The sequence below is a fragment of the Ovis canadensis genome, chromosome 9 (genome assembly GCF_042477335.2).
Source record: "Ovis canadensis isolate MfBH-ARS-UI-01 breed Bighorn chromosome 9, ARS-UI_OviCan_v2, whole genome shotgun sequence".
Classification (NCBI taxonomy): Eukaryota; Metazoa; Chordata; class Mammalia; order Artiodactyla; family Bovidae; genus Ovis; species Ovis canadensis.
In genome coordinates this window covers 42,311,617-42,325,236 of record NC_091253.1, presented here as the reverse complement: position 1 = coordinate 42,325,236, position 13,620 = coordinate 42,311,617, and the positions used below count along the sequence as shown (strand labels likewise).

Below are 13,620 nucleotides of genomic sequence, written 5' to 3'. Positions count from 1 at the left end.
TTGCACTTTTCTGTGCTTCAGGGGGTCTGCTTTGAGGTTAAAGGTGCTCATGAGAGGAGGGTGTCTGGCGCCTAAGCATAAGGAAATGCTGGCTCTCTTGATTGCTGTCATATGCTTGGCCACGTCCAGGTGCCAGTGCAGGCGACTGCACCCTGGTTCCTGTCCTGCTTTTCACTCATCTTCCAAGCAGACCACAGGCTTCACCTCTAAAATGCAGATGATTCTGTGTGCCCTACTTTCCTCTTAGGGCAGTTAACAAGAATCAAGTGAGATAATTTAAGGGAAAGTAATTTATAAAATGTTCCTTTAAATTAGTGCATGAAACATAAACATAATAATAAACATATTATAATTATTACACATTACTATAATTAACTTAACAATGTATGTTCTTTTTATGCTTTCCTTCTCCTAATAGACAGCTTCTTATTGTGTTAATCCTATTCTTTATTTGTATCATTTGGTTTACTGAGTAATTTCTTGTGTATAATAAGTGCTCAGTAAATGTACTAGAGAAGCATTTAATTGGTATGGTATAAACTTTTTATTTTTAAAAATTTATTTAGTTTTGGCTGTGGTGGGCCTTGGTTGCTCTATATGGTCTCTTCTCTAGATGCGACGAGCGAGGGCTACTTTCTTTGTCATGGTGCACAGTCTTCTCATTGCAGCGGCTTTTCTTGTTGCAGAGCACCGTGGGTTCCAGGGTATGCGGGCTTTAGCAGTTGTGGCACACTGACTTTAGAGCACAAGCTTGGTACTTGTGGCATGCAGGCTTAGTTGCCCCACAGCATGTAGAATCTCTCTGGACGAGGGGTTGAACCCATGTCTCCTGTATTTGCAGGTGAACTGGTAACCACTGGACCACCAGGGAAGTTCTGAAATAGTATAAAATTTGTAATTATATGAAATACTTGAGTGTTGTTTTATTTTCTGAGAGGGTGCAGCAGGCTATTTTGAATTAATGTCAATAGCTTTTTTGGTCTGTTTTGACAAAAATGACACAAAGATCATCTCTACCATTGTATGCTTCCCTGGTAGCTCAAATGGTAAAGAATCTGCCTGCAATGCATGAGACCTGGGCTTGATCCCTGGGTCAGAAAAATCCCCTGGAGAAGGGCATGGCTACCTACTCCAGTATTCTTGCTTGGGGAATTTCATGGACAGAGGAACCTGGCAGGCCACAGTCCGTGGAACTGCAAACAGTCTGAGACGACTGAGTGACTAATACTTTCAGAGTGATAATTTACAACCATAAGTATAGATATCTCTAACTGTACATTTTAAGGAACCAAGAATTCAGTTGATAGGTATTATATTTAGTTGATAGATAGTAATAAACTCATAAAAGAAGATAGAAACACTTGTAGAATTGTTTCCTTTGAAGATTCACTTTGTAAATTATAACCGTTTTAAAGACAAAAATGAAATATGAAAAAGACTTCCATTTGTGTAAGTTCGTTCCCTTTCACAGCCTCACACACAAGGACTCAGTGTCTCTCTGGGAACTAGGGCTCTGCCCGGCCTGCCCCCAGGAGCCCACTCAATGGAGTCCAGAAAGAGGATAGCGTTAAACAGTACCCGGTGGATGGAAGGAAACAATCCCATCATTGAGGAAAACACGGAGAAGGCAATGGCACCCCACTTCAGTCCTATGTGCTTGTCTTTGTATTAAGAAACAAGAATGATTTAAGTTTGTTAAGTAGAAATTCATTTCTATTAATTTTTCAAATAGTGTGTTGAATACAGGTGAGCCTGGTTCTATTTAAACTTGTCTAAATTGCAGAGCAGAGCTTCTGCACGGTGAACTTACACACTGCTTGTCTCGATCAGGGCACTGGGCAAGCTCGTACCTGAGGAGACTTGGGAATGTGGGTAGGCGTTTGTAGCTTAAAGGTATGTTTCAAGCTGTGTTACTAACCTTGCATGGTAAGGAGTTGAAAGGGTAATGGCATACTAACTGCTCCACGGTCATCCAGTCACTTTCAGGTCAGGCAGGCGCAGGAGGCCTTGGTGATAAGTTGGGAGCACCCTCAGATTCTGCTCTGTAGTCGTGTTTGTGGGGCTGTGGCACCCAAGACCAGGGCTAGGTAGCCCTCAGGGGGACACACTGTCAGGTGGACCCCCTGGCGGAAGGTATTACGAGAAACTAAGTACAGAAGGTTTCATCCCCTCCCCTGGATTAACGTGCAGGACTGCAGCCTCGGCTAGTTGTGGGGTCTCAAGGGAAGGTTTTCTTTTGTGGGGCACACTCTTACTGTTTAAAGGCCCAAACTTGTATTTTGTGTGTCTGGCTCTAGTTGCTTTAGTGTTTTTCCTGGATGGGTGAAGTGCACATAGAGATACTGGTTTTGATTTTGGCATATGACACACCCTGCTATGGTTTTGCTGTGCCCTGGTTGCTATGTTACATTCTGAGGTTTCTGCCATTCTTGTTTGCCCTAATTTCTTTTTCATGAAGATAAGTTGTGCCATTCAAGAGAAGTTGTGCTACTGCTTCTTCTAAGAGTGTTTTGATCCCAGAACATTCTTATTCCTTTTATAAGTTAAAGCGTGTCCTCTAATGAGTCTTGCACATTTATCTAATTCAGCTGACGCTCCTTCATTTTGAAGCTAGACTAGGTTTTGTTTGTGGTAATAATTAAACCCGGGCTTTGTGAATTTTGAGGACAGTCTTAATTAACTGATTCTCTGACTTTAGTACTGTCAACTTCAGTTCTTTGTGATCATTGTCTTCCCAAGTTTCTTTAAATGTCATTTATTGTGAATCCTTTTGGTCTAATTTTCATAAATTTTTCTACTGAAATTTCAGTTTGGGACATTTTGTGGATTTTAGAAAAATGTTTTTCAATTCACTTGATTTGTTTTTCTCCCTTTTTTTCTTGACGCACTATTCAAATACTGTAGTGTATTCCTCATTTTTTGTGTTATCTCAACTTTTATTTTTCTTTATGAGATCAAAAGATCAAACCATTAAAAAATTTATTTTACATGTGAATACTGTCATCTTTTGTTGAGATGATCTATATTATATATTATGTGACCATTATTAGAATCCCTTTTACATAACACTATTTGTTGGTTTTTGGTGATCTGAATCTATTTGCAGATTAAATTATTTGTATGAATAGTTACTGTAACGTTTCTTGATAAAAGTGGATTTTTAAATCAACTTGGTATCTCCATTGGAATGAGAAACCTAGACAACAAGATAAGTTTAGCCATTCTGACTGCTGTGGTTCTTTGGTCTGTCCTGAGCCAGGGTTTCCTTCAGCGCTCTAGTGAAGGCGAGCATAAGGAAAAACTGAGTCACTCCTCTGACTCCTGGCTTGTCTTGTGTCTTGTAGCTTCATCTTTTTGTTTCTAAGTTTCATTTTTCTTTGCAAGTGGTCTCCACGTTGAGGTTTGTGGTTATAGACATCTGAGAATTGAAGTTGGCTTTGTTACCTATGTATTTGGAAAGTCATATATTTCTGATTAAAAAATCATACACCAAAGAGTTCTCACTTTTGATAGTTTTATAAAAAGCATATTTTTTGTTTGTTTGTCTGTTTAAATAACATTAAGTTGCATTGAAATTGCAGCTTTAAATTGTTTATAACTGGAAAGATGATATTTGGAAGTTTTCTAGAATGGATGAATTTTTATAATCCAAGGTTGTTGAAGAATAATAACCATCATTTATATAAAGCATTTTAATGTATCAAATACTTTGGTATCCATTGTTGTCTTAAAATCGTCAAACTTAAATGTTGTTATTCACCAGTACAAGACAAAAAGGATTCTGTTTGTTTAGGCGATGCAGTTCAGATCATCTGGCTTGTAAGTGACCAAATGGGATTTGAACCCAAATCTCTAGACTTTCACGTTCTTGTTCTACTTGCTGTACCAAACTGCTGCTCTGAATAGACAGTTTTTACCTAGAAAGAAGCATGGAGTGTCATGTTGCAAGTTTCTAAAAAAAAAAAAATACATTTCACTGGGATGGCCAAAAAGTTCATCCAGGTGTTTTTAAGATGTAACAGAGAAACTCAAAGTTTTCGGCCAAGCCAGTACTTGCAGCCTTGTCTTCCAGCTCTGTGGATGAGATGTGAGGGAGGCGCTGTTCACTCCGTCATATGAAAAAAATGCTTCATCACGTTGTGATTTTTATCTTGCAGCCATTGACCTGTGGGCTAGAGACATTAGGTATAGTTTATTTCTCTTTTTTTCTGCTGCATGGAGTGAGATCTTTATTGTTAATTCAAAGGTGAGAAGGCCAAGCCCTAACAGTCAGTGAGTTAAAGCCTTAGATTTGTACAGGTCACCAGATGTGATGGGAGAGCAAAAGAGGAAGTGCTGCCTTCCTACAAGTCCTGGCAAAGCCAGAAGACTCCACCAAGAAGCTTCCTGCCCTTTATGCAGGAAGTCCTGACAGTGGAGCAGGTGTTTTGTAGCTAAAATGAGTAAACTTGAAAGGGCTACCAGTCTCTTGAGTGAAGTTAGGAAGGTGTGATGGTCGTGTGGATTTTTCTAGAGCAGTAATCCTCAGAGTATGGTGAGGGGACCAGCAGAGTCACCGTGGAGCCTGTAACCAATACAGATTAGGCGGCCCCTCCCCAGACTCCTGAATCAGAGGCTCAGGGTGTGGGGCCCAGCAGTGGGTGTTGTAACAAGCCTGTAGTTCTGATTCATGCTCAGATTTAAACTTTCTGTTCTGAAGTCACATGAGAAGTCTGTAAGTAAAGGTTTCAGATAGGCCCCGAGAAAGCAGTGTGGCAACGTGGGAATACGTGTAGGTTTGGGTTCAGGAGATGCTTATGACCCTACAGATAGAGGCCGGCCACAACCCATCCTGAGGCATCAGGTTTCTGCCTGCGCTGTCCTTGTTAATGCATAAATTTAGGTCTTGTTATAAAGATGGCTATTTCTGATTTTCAAGAAACAGAACTGAATAGAGCAGGGAGAATCCTTTACGCAGAGACCACAGCTGTAGGAAGTCCAGCCACAGCACTGTGCTATGTAACCTGGTGGAATATGCTTTAATGAAGCAAAGTGGCTGAAAGATGGTAGTATACTTTCTGAGTACTCTTTAAAGGTGGTGCTGTTGTGGCACAAATCTGAGATAGGTAGACAGACAATAGAACTGAGGTGCTGAGGAAGAGATGGGATAAGGAGCATGTTAACTCTTACTAGTTGGGTCAGTTTGGACTCATTTGAGAGTTACTCACAGGAAGTGGTTATTGCTTAGTTTATTCAAGTGATGAGGCAGTTTATTGTTAAGTAAAAGGTTGATTCAAGTGCTTATTTATATCTGTTAAAGAATACGTTTTTATTGTAGGAAAAAAAGACACAATAATACAAAGAAGAGCATTCAAACTTATTGGTGTGTAATCCTTTTATTTAAGGATAAGTTGCTTAGTTTTCTGGTGCAGTGCATCCTTGTGCACTTCCTCCTTGTAAGAATATTATAAAAATAATATGTAGCCTTACTATCTGGGAATCTTATAGTTCATACAAGCCTGAGTCTGTTTCTCTAATTCAGCAATATAACAGTTGTCACCCACGGTGGTAGTACCCACAGCAGGCTACTCCTTGTTGCTGTGCCCGGGCTTCTCATTGCGGTAGCTGGTCTTGTTACGGAGCTTGGGCTCTGGGGCTTCAGGAGTTGCAGCAGGTGGGCTCAGTCCTTGCGGCTCCCGGGCTCTGGAGCACGGGCTCAGTAGTTGCGGTGCACCGGCTTAGTTGCCCTGTGGCATGTGGGATCTTCCTGGACCAGGAATCCACCTGTGTCTCCTGCATTGATTGGCAGATGGATTCTTTACTACTGAGCCCCCAGGGAAGACCCCTACTTTTTCTTTAATTAGGATTCTTTATGCTATCATTTGTATAGTTGTTTCGTTATTTTTCTACTTTTTATTAGAAAGTTAGCTTCTTTGCTGTATTTCACTATAATATATGAGTATGATTAATGTTTTTTTGCGTGTTTTTCCTCCACATCTCTGATTATTTCATTGGCATAGATTCTTAACAATGACTTTGTTAAATAAAAATGTATGAACATTTTTAAGGCCTTTAATTACCCAGTTGTATATAGAAATACATACACTAGCATGAACCCAGAGGAAACTAAATTTTTTAAAGGTTTCCTGTCTTACACTGCAAATACTGTTAACCTCTAGAGATTTTTTAAATAGCTGCTATATTAGGTACTATTTTAATTAGTAGCCAGTATGTATGCCAAGCCTGGTATGCACTCGTCTCTGTCTTTGGCTTGTATATTGGAACATATGCAGTTATTCTCACAGTAACAACATTAAGTACGCATGATCCCCATTTTAATTATGAAAAAGTTAAAGTTGAGAAAAATCTAAGTAATTTAATGAAGATAAAATTGGCAGCATGTAGCATAGCTAGAATTTAAACCGAGGTCAGTCTGACATCAGACCATGCTTTTCCTGCTTTCTTCTTTTTTTCTGCATTTTCTGTTATGTTTTGACAGAATTTTTGTTATTGAATAAGTGTGGGATTTGTGCCTTGAAAATAAAGTTTACACGTACTGCCAGAAAAGTGGTGGTTCTTTCTGTAAACTGGAATTTCCAGTGACCTGTGCCTATGAAAGGATATGGCCAGAAACTTATGTTAGTGTGGAGAATTAGGCTTCTGGTTTACAGAGGAAGAAACTTATGTTGGTGTGGAGAATTAGGCTTCTGGTTTATAGAGAAAGTCTGTCTTACATTTTATATTCTTCCATGAATTCATCTTTAATGTATTTTGCTGTCCACTTTAGAATGGAATAAACTGTTTGTCAGTGATGTCTTTATTTGGATTAAAAGGGGGTTAATGTCTACTCTGGGAATTTAAAATAACACACAGTTATAAATGTGTTCTACTTCAGTGTTTTTATCAGTTTTTTAGGTAATGTGGGTGTTATTTGGATAGGAAGGTAAAAGAAACATATTTGAACCAGGTGATAAATCTTGTCAAATAAGAAGTTGAAAATAAAGGGAGCAAAACTTACTGTTTCTTAAATTGGTTTGATTCTTCAGTTTAGAGATATTTCCTAGGACTAAGGTTTTAAATTTTTTTAGAATACATCTGATTTTTGGTGAGAGGAGGAGTGCCCGTTCACTCTTTGAATAATTGAAAATGTGGGCAGGATATTTTGCTGTTTTTAAAAATTCATGAAAACACTGCTAACACTGTCTTGTTGCCAACTTGGGTTTCACGCAGGGATTCATATGCTGGTGTCTGGGGGAGGGGCCAGATGGGCCTGAGCTTGTGCTGTGGCTCAGAAGTCAAGAGGTACAATAGCCTTTTCAAATCCAACAAGCTGATCAATGAAAAAGGGCTTACCAAGTGAATGGAATGTGGTTTATTTTCTGTCTGGAGAATGAAGTTCTCCGATAGCTGCATGGAACTCTGTGCAGTGATCTGTGCTGCCCAGTATGGTACTGACCACATTGCAGACTGGACACGTGGCTCCTGCACCTTGGGATCTGTACTGTAGATTTTGTTTTCTTTCATTTTATTTGAAATCTGTTTGCCACCACGGCTGCCTCCCAGGCACAGGTGTAGAAAGCGGCTCTGAGGTTCTGTTGTCACCAGAGACCTTTGTGCATCTGCTTTTACATCCCTGTGTGGCAGCTTGTCAGACGGGCCCCCCCGCCCCCAGTGTCTCACACTGTCCCGGTGGCTCCGCTGACCTGTACATTGGCCCCTGCCTGGCGACCGTGCCACTTCCTGTCCCGTGCACTGTCCTTCCGGGAATGGTGCGGGACCTTTCTGGCCATATTCAGTGGTGGGTCCCATCCTCCCACCAGGAAAGAGAACAGACTGGCTTTAAAGCCGTTGGCTTGTGTTTCAGCCCTGTCGTGGACCCTTGCTGTGGACACAGTTGTTATCGTACCTCCTCTGGAAATGCAGACAGGCCTCCTCGTTGTGAAGAGGGCTGAATGAGAGTGTGGCCAGTGCAGTAGCACCCAGAGCAGAATCCAGCCAGAGGAGGAGCGACACAGGCGTCTTCGTGCACATGAGCACATGGAGGCAGCAGGGGAGTAGTATTTTCTGCTCATGACATAGACTTCTCTCTGACCTTTAGGAGGAGAAAGAAGATGGGCCACAGGCAAATAACACTGAATTACCCTAGTTTTTGCTAAACAAGAGACAGTGACTACTGTCAAGTGACTGAAGATGTAATTCTTGGAGGAGCAGCAGTACTGGCAGCCTCCATCTATTTGTGCAAAGCTGCTCCCAGAACTCCACACCATGCTGTTACTTCATCCTTGAAGAAATCTCTGCACTGCTTATAGCTACTGTTCATGCTCCCCTGTTATACAAACTGAGTCATCAGTTACATTTGCCCACATTCACACAGCTAGTGAGTAGCAAAGCCAGGATTTAAACCCAGGCTTCTTAGAATCCAAACCATGTCTTTCCTCCTGCCTCCCAAGCCATCGTGTGCTGTGCACTGAAGCTCTGTGCCTGCACATGTCCCCTCCGACCTTCTATTCTTCCACAGCCTGATGTGAAGTGTGTGCTGCAGCCAGATTCCTCCTCTAAAGAATGTGGACACAGCTGTGAAAGGTCTGGCTTATCTGTTCAGAAGGCGCGCTTATTTCTTTATAAACACATCTGATGAGTAGTAATAAAGTGGTTTTGGTTCCATTAATTTAGGAAGCATTTATTGAGTCCCTTACACATGTCAGGTACTGTCTGGCACTCAGAAACAAAGATAAAGAAGAGACAGATGATCTATTCTAGGATTTGAGGGGTTTAGTTGTAGAGGCCAGCATAAACATTTTGAAAAGCACTAGTGAGTACAGAGAGAAGAGGTGCTTTTACCACAGAAGCTAGAAAAAGGAGCAACATCCATTTGAAAAACATTTTTATTTGTATGAAATAATGATGGGTGAACCAACCAGACAAGACCTCTCACAGGGATAACAATCTGTAGATGATTAATTACTTGGAGAGCCCCATGCCTGTCTCCCCTCAGAAGCCTGGGTTCCGGCAGCACCGGCGTGGTTCTGCTTCTCTCAGGGCTTCCCTTGGTGTCTGTCCCCTGTGGGCTCTCTTCCCCTCGGCCTGTCCCACGTGGTGGTGGGAGACGCTTACACCAGCCAGCTCTGTACTGGAGCTTCCAGTTGGGATGAAATTGTAAACAGAATTGATTACTGGTACCAGGTATGTCTTCAGTGGAAAGTAGATTAAGACTAGGCTTATGTTTTTCTGACAACTACAGTTCTCAATCTGACTCTTAGCTAACTAGCCATTAAAAGAGAGAAGGAAAAAAGTAAGGAAATTCCTTCTGTTTGTCTTTGTTTTCTTTAGGTCACAGCATTAATCCCAGCAGTTGTCTTTGCCACCCATCAGATTTGGATACCTTCTTCCTAGACAGTAAATAGGCACATTGATCTTATTTGTGATGTGAAAGAAATACTGTTTGTTCTGAGCCGCTAATGGGATATTTCATACTTTGGCAGGGTTGACAAGCACTGGAAAATGAAAAGAGGTATCACTTGGTTTTCCTCCTGTGCCCTTGGTGACATTAAAAAAACAGTCTATTTTTCCCTGTTTACCTGAATTCTGTTCATAACAGACTCAGTAAAGAACAATGGAAATGGTTCTTCTTGAAAGCAAACATTCTGACAAATGACTGTTTCTATTTGAATATACAGGGTTCTCTCTCTTTCTTTTCTAAAGTGAGCTTCAGTCGAAACCCTGGTGCTTGGCTCCACACCCTAGGATTCTGTGTGTGTCCCTGTGTGTGACTACCCGCATGGCAGCCTGGCCCACCACCGCCGCTGCCTCGTCAGGGAGGTCCTGAGAGAGGACTGGAAAGTAAACACATCACATTCTTCATATTCCTTGACGGAAGAATCCGTGCAGGCCCAGCCTCATGTTGGTGTTCACTGCTGTTGTTGGTTGTCATGTGATTTACCAAGTGAGCTTTTACAAACCTTGTTGTTCAGTCCCTCAGTCGTGGCTGACCTTTTGCGACCCCATGGACTGCAACACGCCAGGCTTCCCTGTCCTTCACCATCTCCTGGAGCTTGCTCACACTCATGTCCATCGAGTCGGTGATGCCATCCAACCATCTCATCCGCTGTTGCCCCCTTCTCCTCCTGGCCTCAGTCTTTGTGTAACAAGTGATTTTAGACGTTAACTGTGCATGTTAGGCATTATGAGGTCCTGGATCTTATTTAAGCCAGTTTTAGCTGGCTTTGTCTGAGACTGCTCTGAGAAGAGAAGTGGGGGTTGGGGGGTACCCTTTACCAGGCGGAGGGAGACGTCAGGATACCCCTCGTCCCTGCCCCCAACATGGCCCCTGCTGACCGCAGTGGACAGTGGTGGGAGACTGGGTTGTGGGGAAGCCCTGGCACTGCTGGGTCTCCTCTGACACTGCGTGGGCTGGAGCTGGGGCTTGGTTCTGGGCGTCGGGCATCTCCCCTGTGATGGCGGTGTGGGCAGCCCCACCGGGCTGCAGGGACTCCCCACGGCAGCCTGTCGAGGGCCATGTGTGGGCTCCTCTCGCCCTTGGCTGGTATGTGTGGCCATGGGTCACAGTTTTTCTGTGATGTTTGCCTAAAAGGAAGCTGCTGAACCTTTTCTGTCTCACTGGGCTGCCCCTTCCTTGTCCTTCAGTCGGAGAAAGTGAGCTTTTGAGGGTGTTTTTGTCTGCTCCTCTCTCTCCCCTTTCAGCATCTTCTCATTTTGTTTCTGTGCAGCATCAGGCATTCCTTGTGTCTAGGGGGAGAAAAAGGGGAAAGTGTATCTCCTTCATCTTCCTGGGAGTGGAGGTCCTAAGTCTCCCTTAATGTTAAGCAGCTCCTCCTGTGTGAGGAATAAGCCTTAGAGGTCTGAGAGGCACCGAGAGAACCTTGTCCTGTTCCTGCTCAAATGTGAGCCACTGCAGTGACTGTGTCTGTTTGGAGTGAAGGTGGAGTTCCTTTGGTGTCTGACGCTTCTTCTCTGAAAGAGGCGAGCGGTCTTGTTGTAATGTTCCCTTCCGTATCAGGCAGCTCTGTGCCCCTCACCTCTGGTACCTGCCCCTGAGGCCCCTGAGGGGTCCTGAGGCTACCCTGCAGCAGCTCCCACTGGCAGGGGTGTGGTCACCTCCTCCACCCTGACTCCCAAGGCAGGATCTGCTCCGAGCAGCAGAGGCCAGGGCGCTGTCCCTGGGGCTGGCTTGTGGTGTCCGTAGCCAGCACGCTATTGCCCTTCGTACTCAAGATTTAGCAAGAAAGTAAGAGGAATCCAGCATTGCAAATAAATTTTTATTTGCGTATCTTTCCCTCTCCAGGCAAAAGCTTATTATCCCAGGTGGAAGTTGCCCTGTTATTCTGAATACTTACTTTTGTCAGAAAGCTGTTGCCAAAGAAGATTCAGAAGCATCACGTGATGGGCACGAGTGTGACGTGCCCTGTCCGAGGAGGAGCAGCACTCTGGCTCAGGTGTTCCAGTTTAAGAGCCTAACCGATAGCTCACCCGAAAGCAAGGTAAACTCCTCAACTTAGAAATTTTCGCTTTGTAATAATACTGCATTTAAAGGCCCGGTATTTATAGAAGTGTTTTCCTTTGGTCTTCTTCAAGTATTCAACACACATATACGTCATATTTACTCTAATTTATTAAAATTTGAGTTTTTTTTCTGTTCTCATAACTGCCTAAGAGCTTACTTAAGCCTCTTTTATTTATTTAAAAAAATCATCTTTTTCTTCTTCATGATGTTTGTTGCCCTGGGGATAAAGAGTTGCGTAAACTTGAGGTTACACACTGGAGATTGCTTTTTGGAATGTTAGTGACCCTGAGCCATGACTACCCATGATGATGAACTTGGGGAGCGCTAAGCCACACTTGGGGTGGGCAAGAGGACACTCCTGGGGTGCTGTGGGCTCCAAGTGTCTGACTCCAGCGCAGCTACCTCAGGGTTGCCTGGCTCCCTGCATCAGCGCTTAGGGGTATGTTGAGGGTGACCACATGAGGGGAAACCAGAAAGAAAAGCAAATGGACTTTCATCCTGCTTTGTATGTGTGGAATCAAGCAGGGCCTCCCTTAGACTATCAGAAAATGTGTCTGGAGGGAATTATGTGAAATCTCCCTTTAATAAATTTAACAGATGTACAGTATATGGCCCAAAGTGCATTACTGCTTTAACATACAGTTTCAAACAGGTGTGTGATGTTAAATTCATGAGATGTGTCTGTGTCTGCCGCCTGCCCCAGGGTAGCTGCCAGAGAGCTTAGTGTCGAGAGTGCGGACTGTGGACCTCAGAGCCGAGTTTGGGTCCTGCCTCAGCCGCTTCCTGCTGGCAGTCTTGGGCAGGATTCTCGGCTCCTGTCTCAGCATGCCTGTCTGTGTAACAGTGGTGACTGCAGCCTGCCTCCTTGGGTTGTGAGGGTCACATGGTTGTTACGCAAGCACAGGATGTAGAGAACGGTGCCGGGATGCAGAGGGCACAGAGTCTTCTAGAGGCGCTGTCCTCTTGTGAAGGTGTTTTCCAGGACTGTTGAGGCGACTCCTATGGCTCACTGGAGTGTGCAGAGTGCTGGCACTTCACAGTAACCCTGGTCCTTCTTTCATTTTGTTTTGTACTTTGTGCTTTGAGATTGTTACCTCATAGAAGAAAACTTTTAAAATTGCCATGAGGTATTTTAATAGGAGTCCTTTCTGTATGTCCTCAAGCCCCCGAGGTGGTCTGTGCGCCTCAGCTCGCCGTGGCCACTCAGGTGGCCCGCGGATGGGAGCCCTGAGCTGCGGCTCTGCATTTGTCCCTGCATTCCTTGAGGGTCCTGCAGCCACGCCGGCTGCCACATTCCGTATGGCGCATGCCCTCGTGAGTCAGCCTGCAAGTGTTCCTTTTGCATGTCTCATCAGGTTCTGTGTGATCGTCACACTGCAGTGGGCACAGACCGGACCCTCCGTCCCGAACAAGCAGAGCCATGCGTCCCCAGCCGAGCTCCCCTGAGGGATTCTCTGCTGGATGCAGTCGAGAGCCACGGAGCTGCTGCCTGGACGGGAGTGGGCGTGCGAGTGGTGGTGCAGAGAGTGTACTCCCTGCCCTGCAGAGGCCAGCAGGCAGACAGCACAGTCCCACCCAGAGCACGGTGAGTGACGGACATGGGTGCCGGGCCCACACTCATCTGCACAGAGGGGAAGCTCTTCTCAGCAGTTTCATCGCCACGCACAAGGGTGGTGTTTCTTTGGTTGATTTTCTCTTACATCAAAATTTGGAACACCTGGTATGACAGAGGATTTTGTCCATGTATAATTATCTAAATGTGCTCAGTCACTCAGTTGTGGCCAACTCTTTGTGCCCCCATGCACTATAGCCTTCCAGGCTTCTCTGTCCATGGAATTTTCCAGGCAAGAATACTGGAGTGGGTTGCCATTCCCTTCTCCAGTTTATCTAAATAGACCTAGTAGAAAAGTTAGTCACATTTACTTTTACCTTTGATAGTTCATGCTACTGAAAGTCATACAAGCATGATTGGTATTGTTCTGAAAGAGCCAAGGCAAGGTTGAAGAGACCATGGCAATAGCTGTCAAGTTTTATGTCTTAGAAATCAGGATAAAGAAATGGCAGCTGGTGGGTCTGTGGCTCTCAGATGGGGCTTTTGAGTCCACTTCGGTGTTGCCACA

At 44.0% G+C, this 13,620-nt stretch overlaps 1 protein-coding gene across 20 annotated transcripts in view; it reads left to right on the top strand.

The window, feature by feature from the left end:
- The window catches only part of SPIDR (scaffold protein involved in DNA repair), a 283,040-nt gene that overhangs the window by 176,101 nt on the left and 93,319 nt on the right, over nucleotides 1–13,620 (top strand). For all 20 annotated transcript variants that reach the window (XM_069599972.1, XM_069599975.1, XM_069599974.1 and 17 more), the window contains 2 exons: nucleotides 11,282–11,477; nucleotides 12,856–13,085. In XM_069599972.1, the coding sequence (XP_069456073.1) occupies nucleotides 11,282–11,477; nucleotides 12,856–13,085 (426 nt within the window). The remainder of the gene's footprint in view (nucleotides 1–11,281; nucleotides 11,478–12,855; nucleotides 13,086–13,620) is intronic.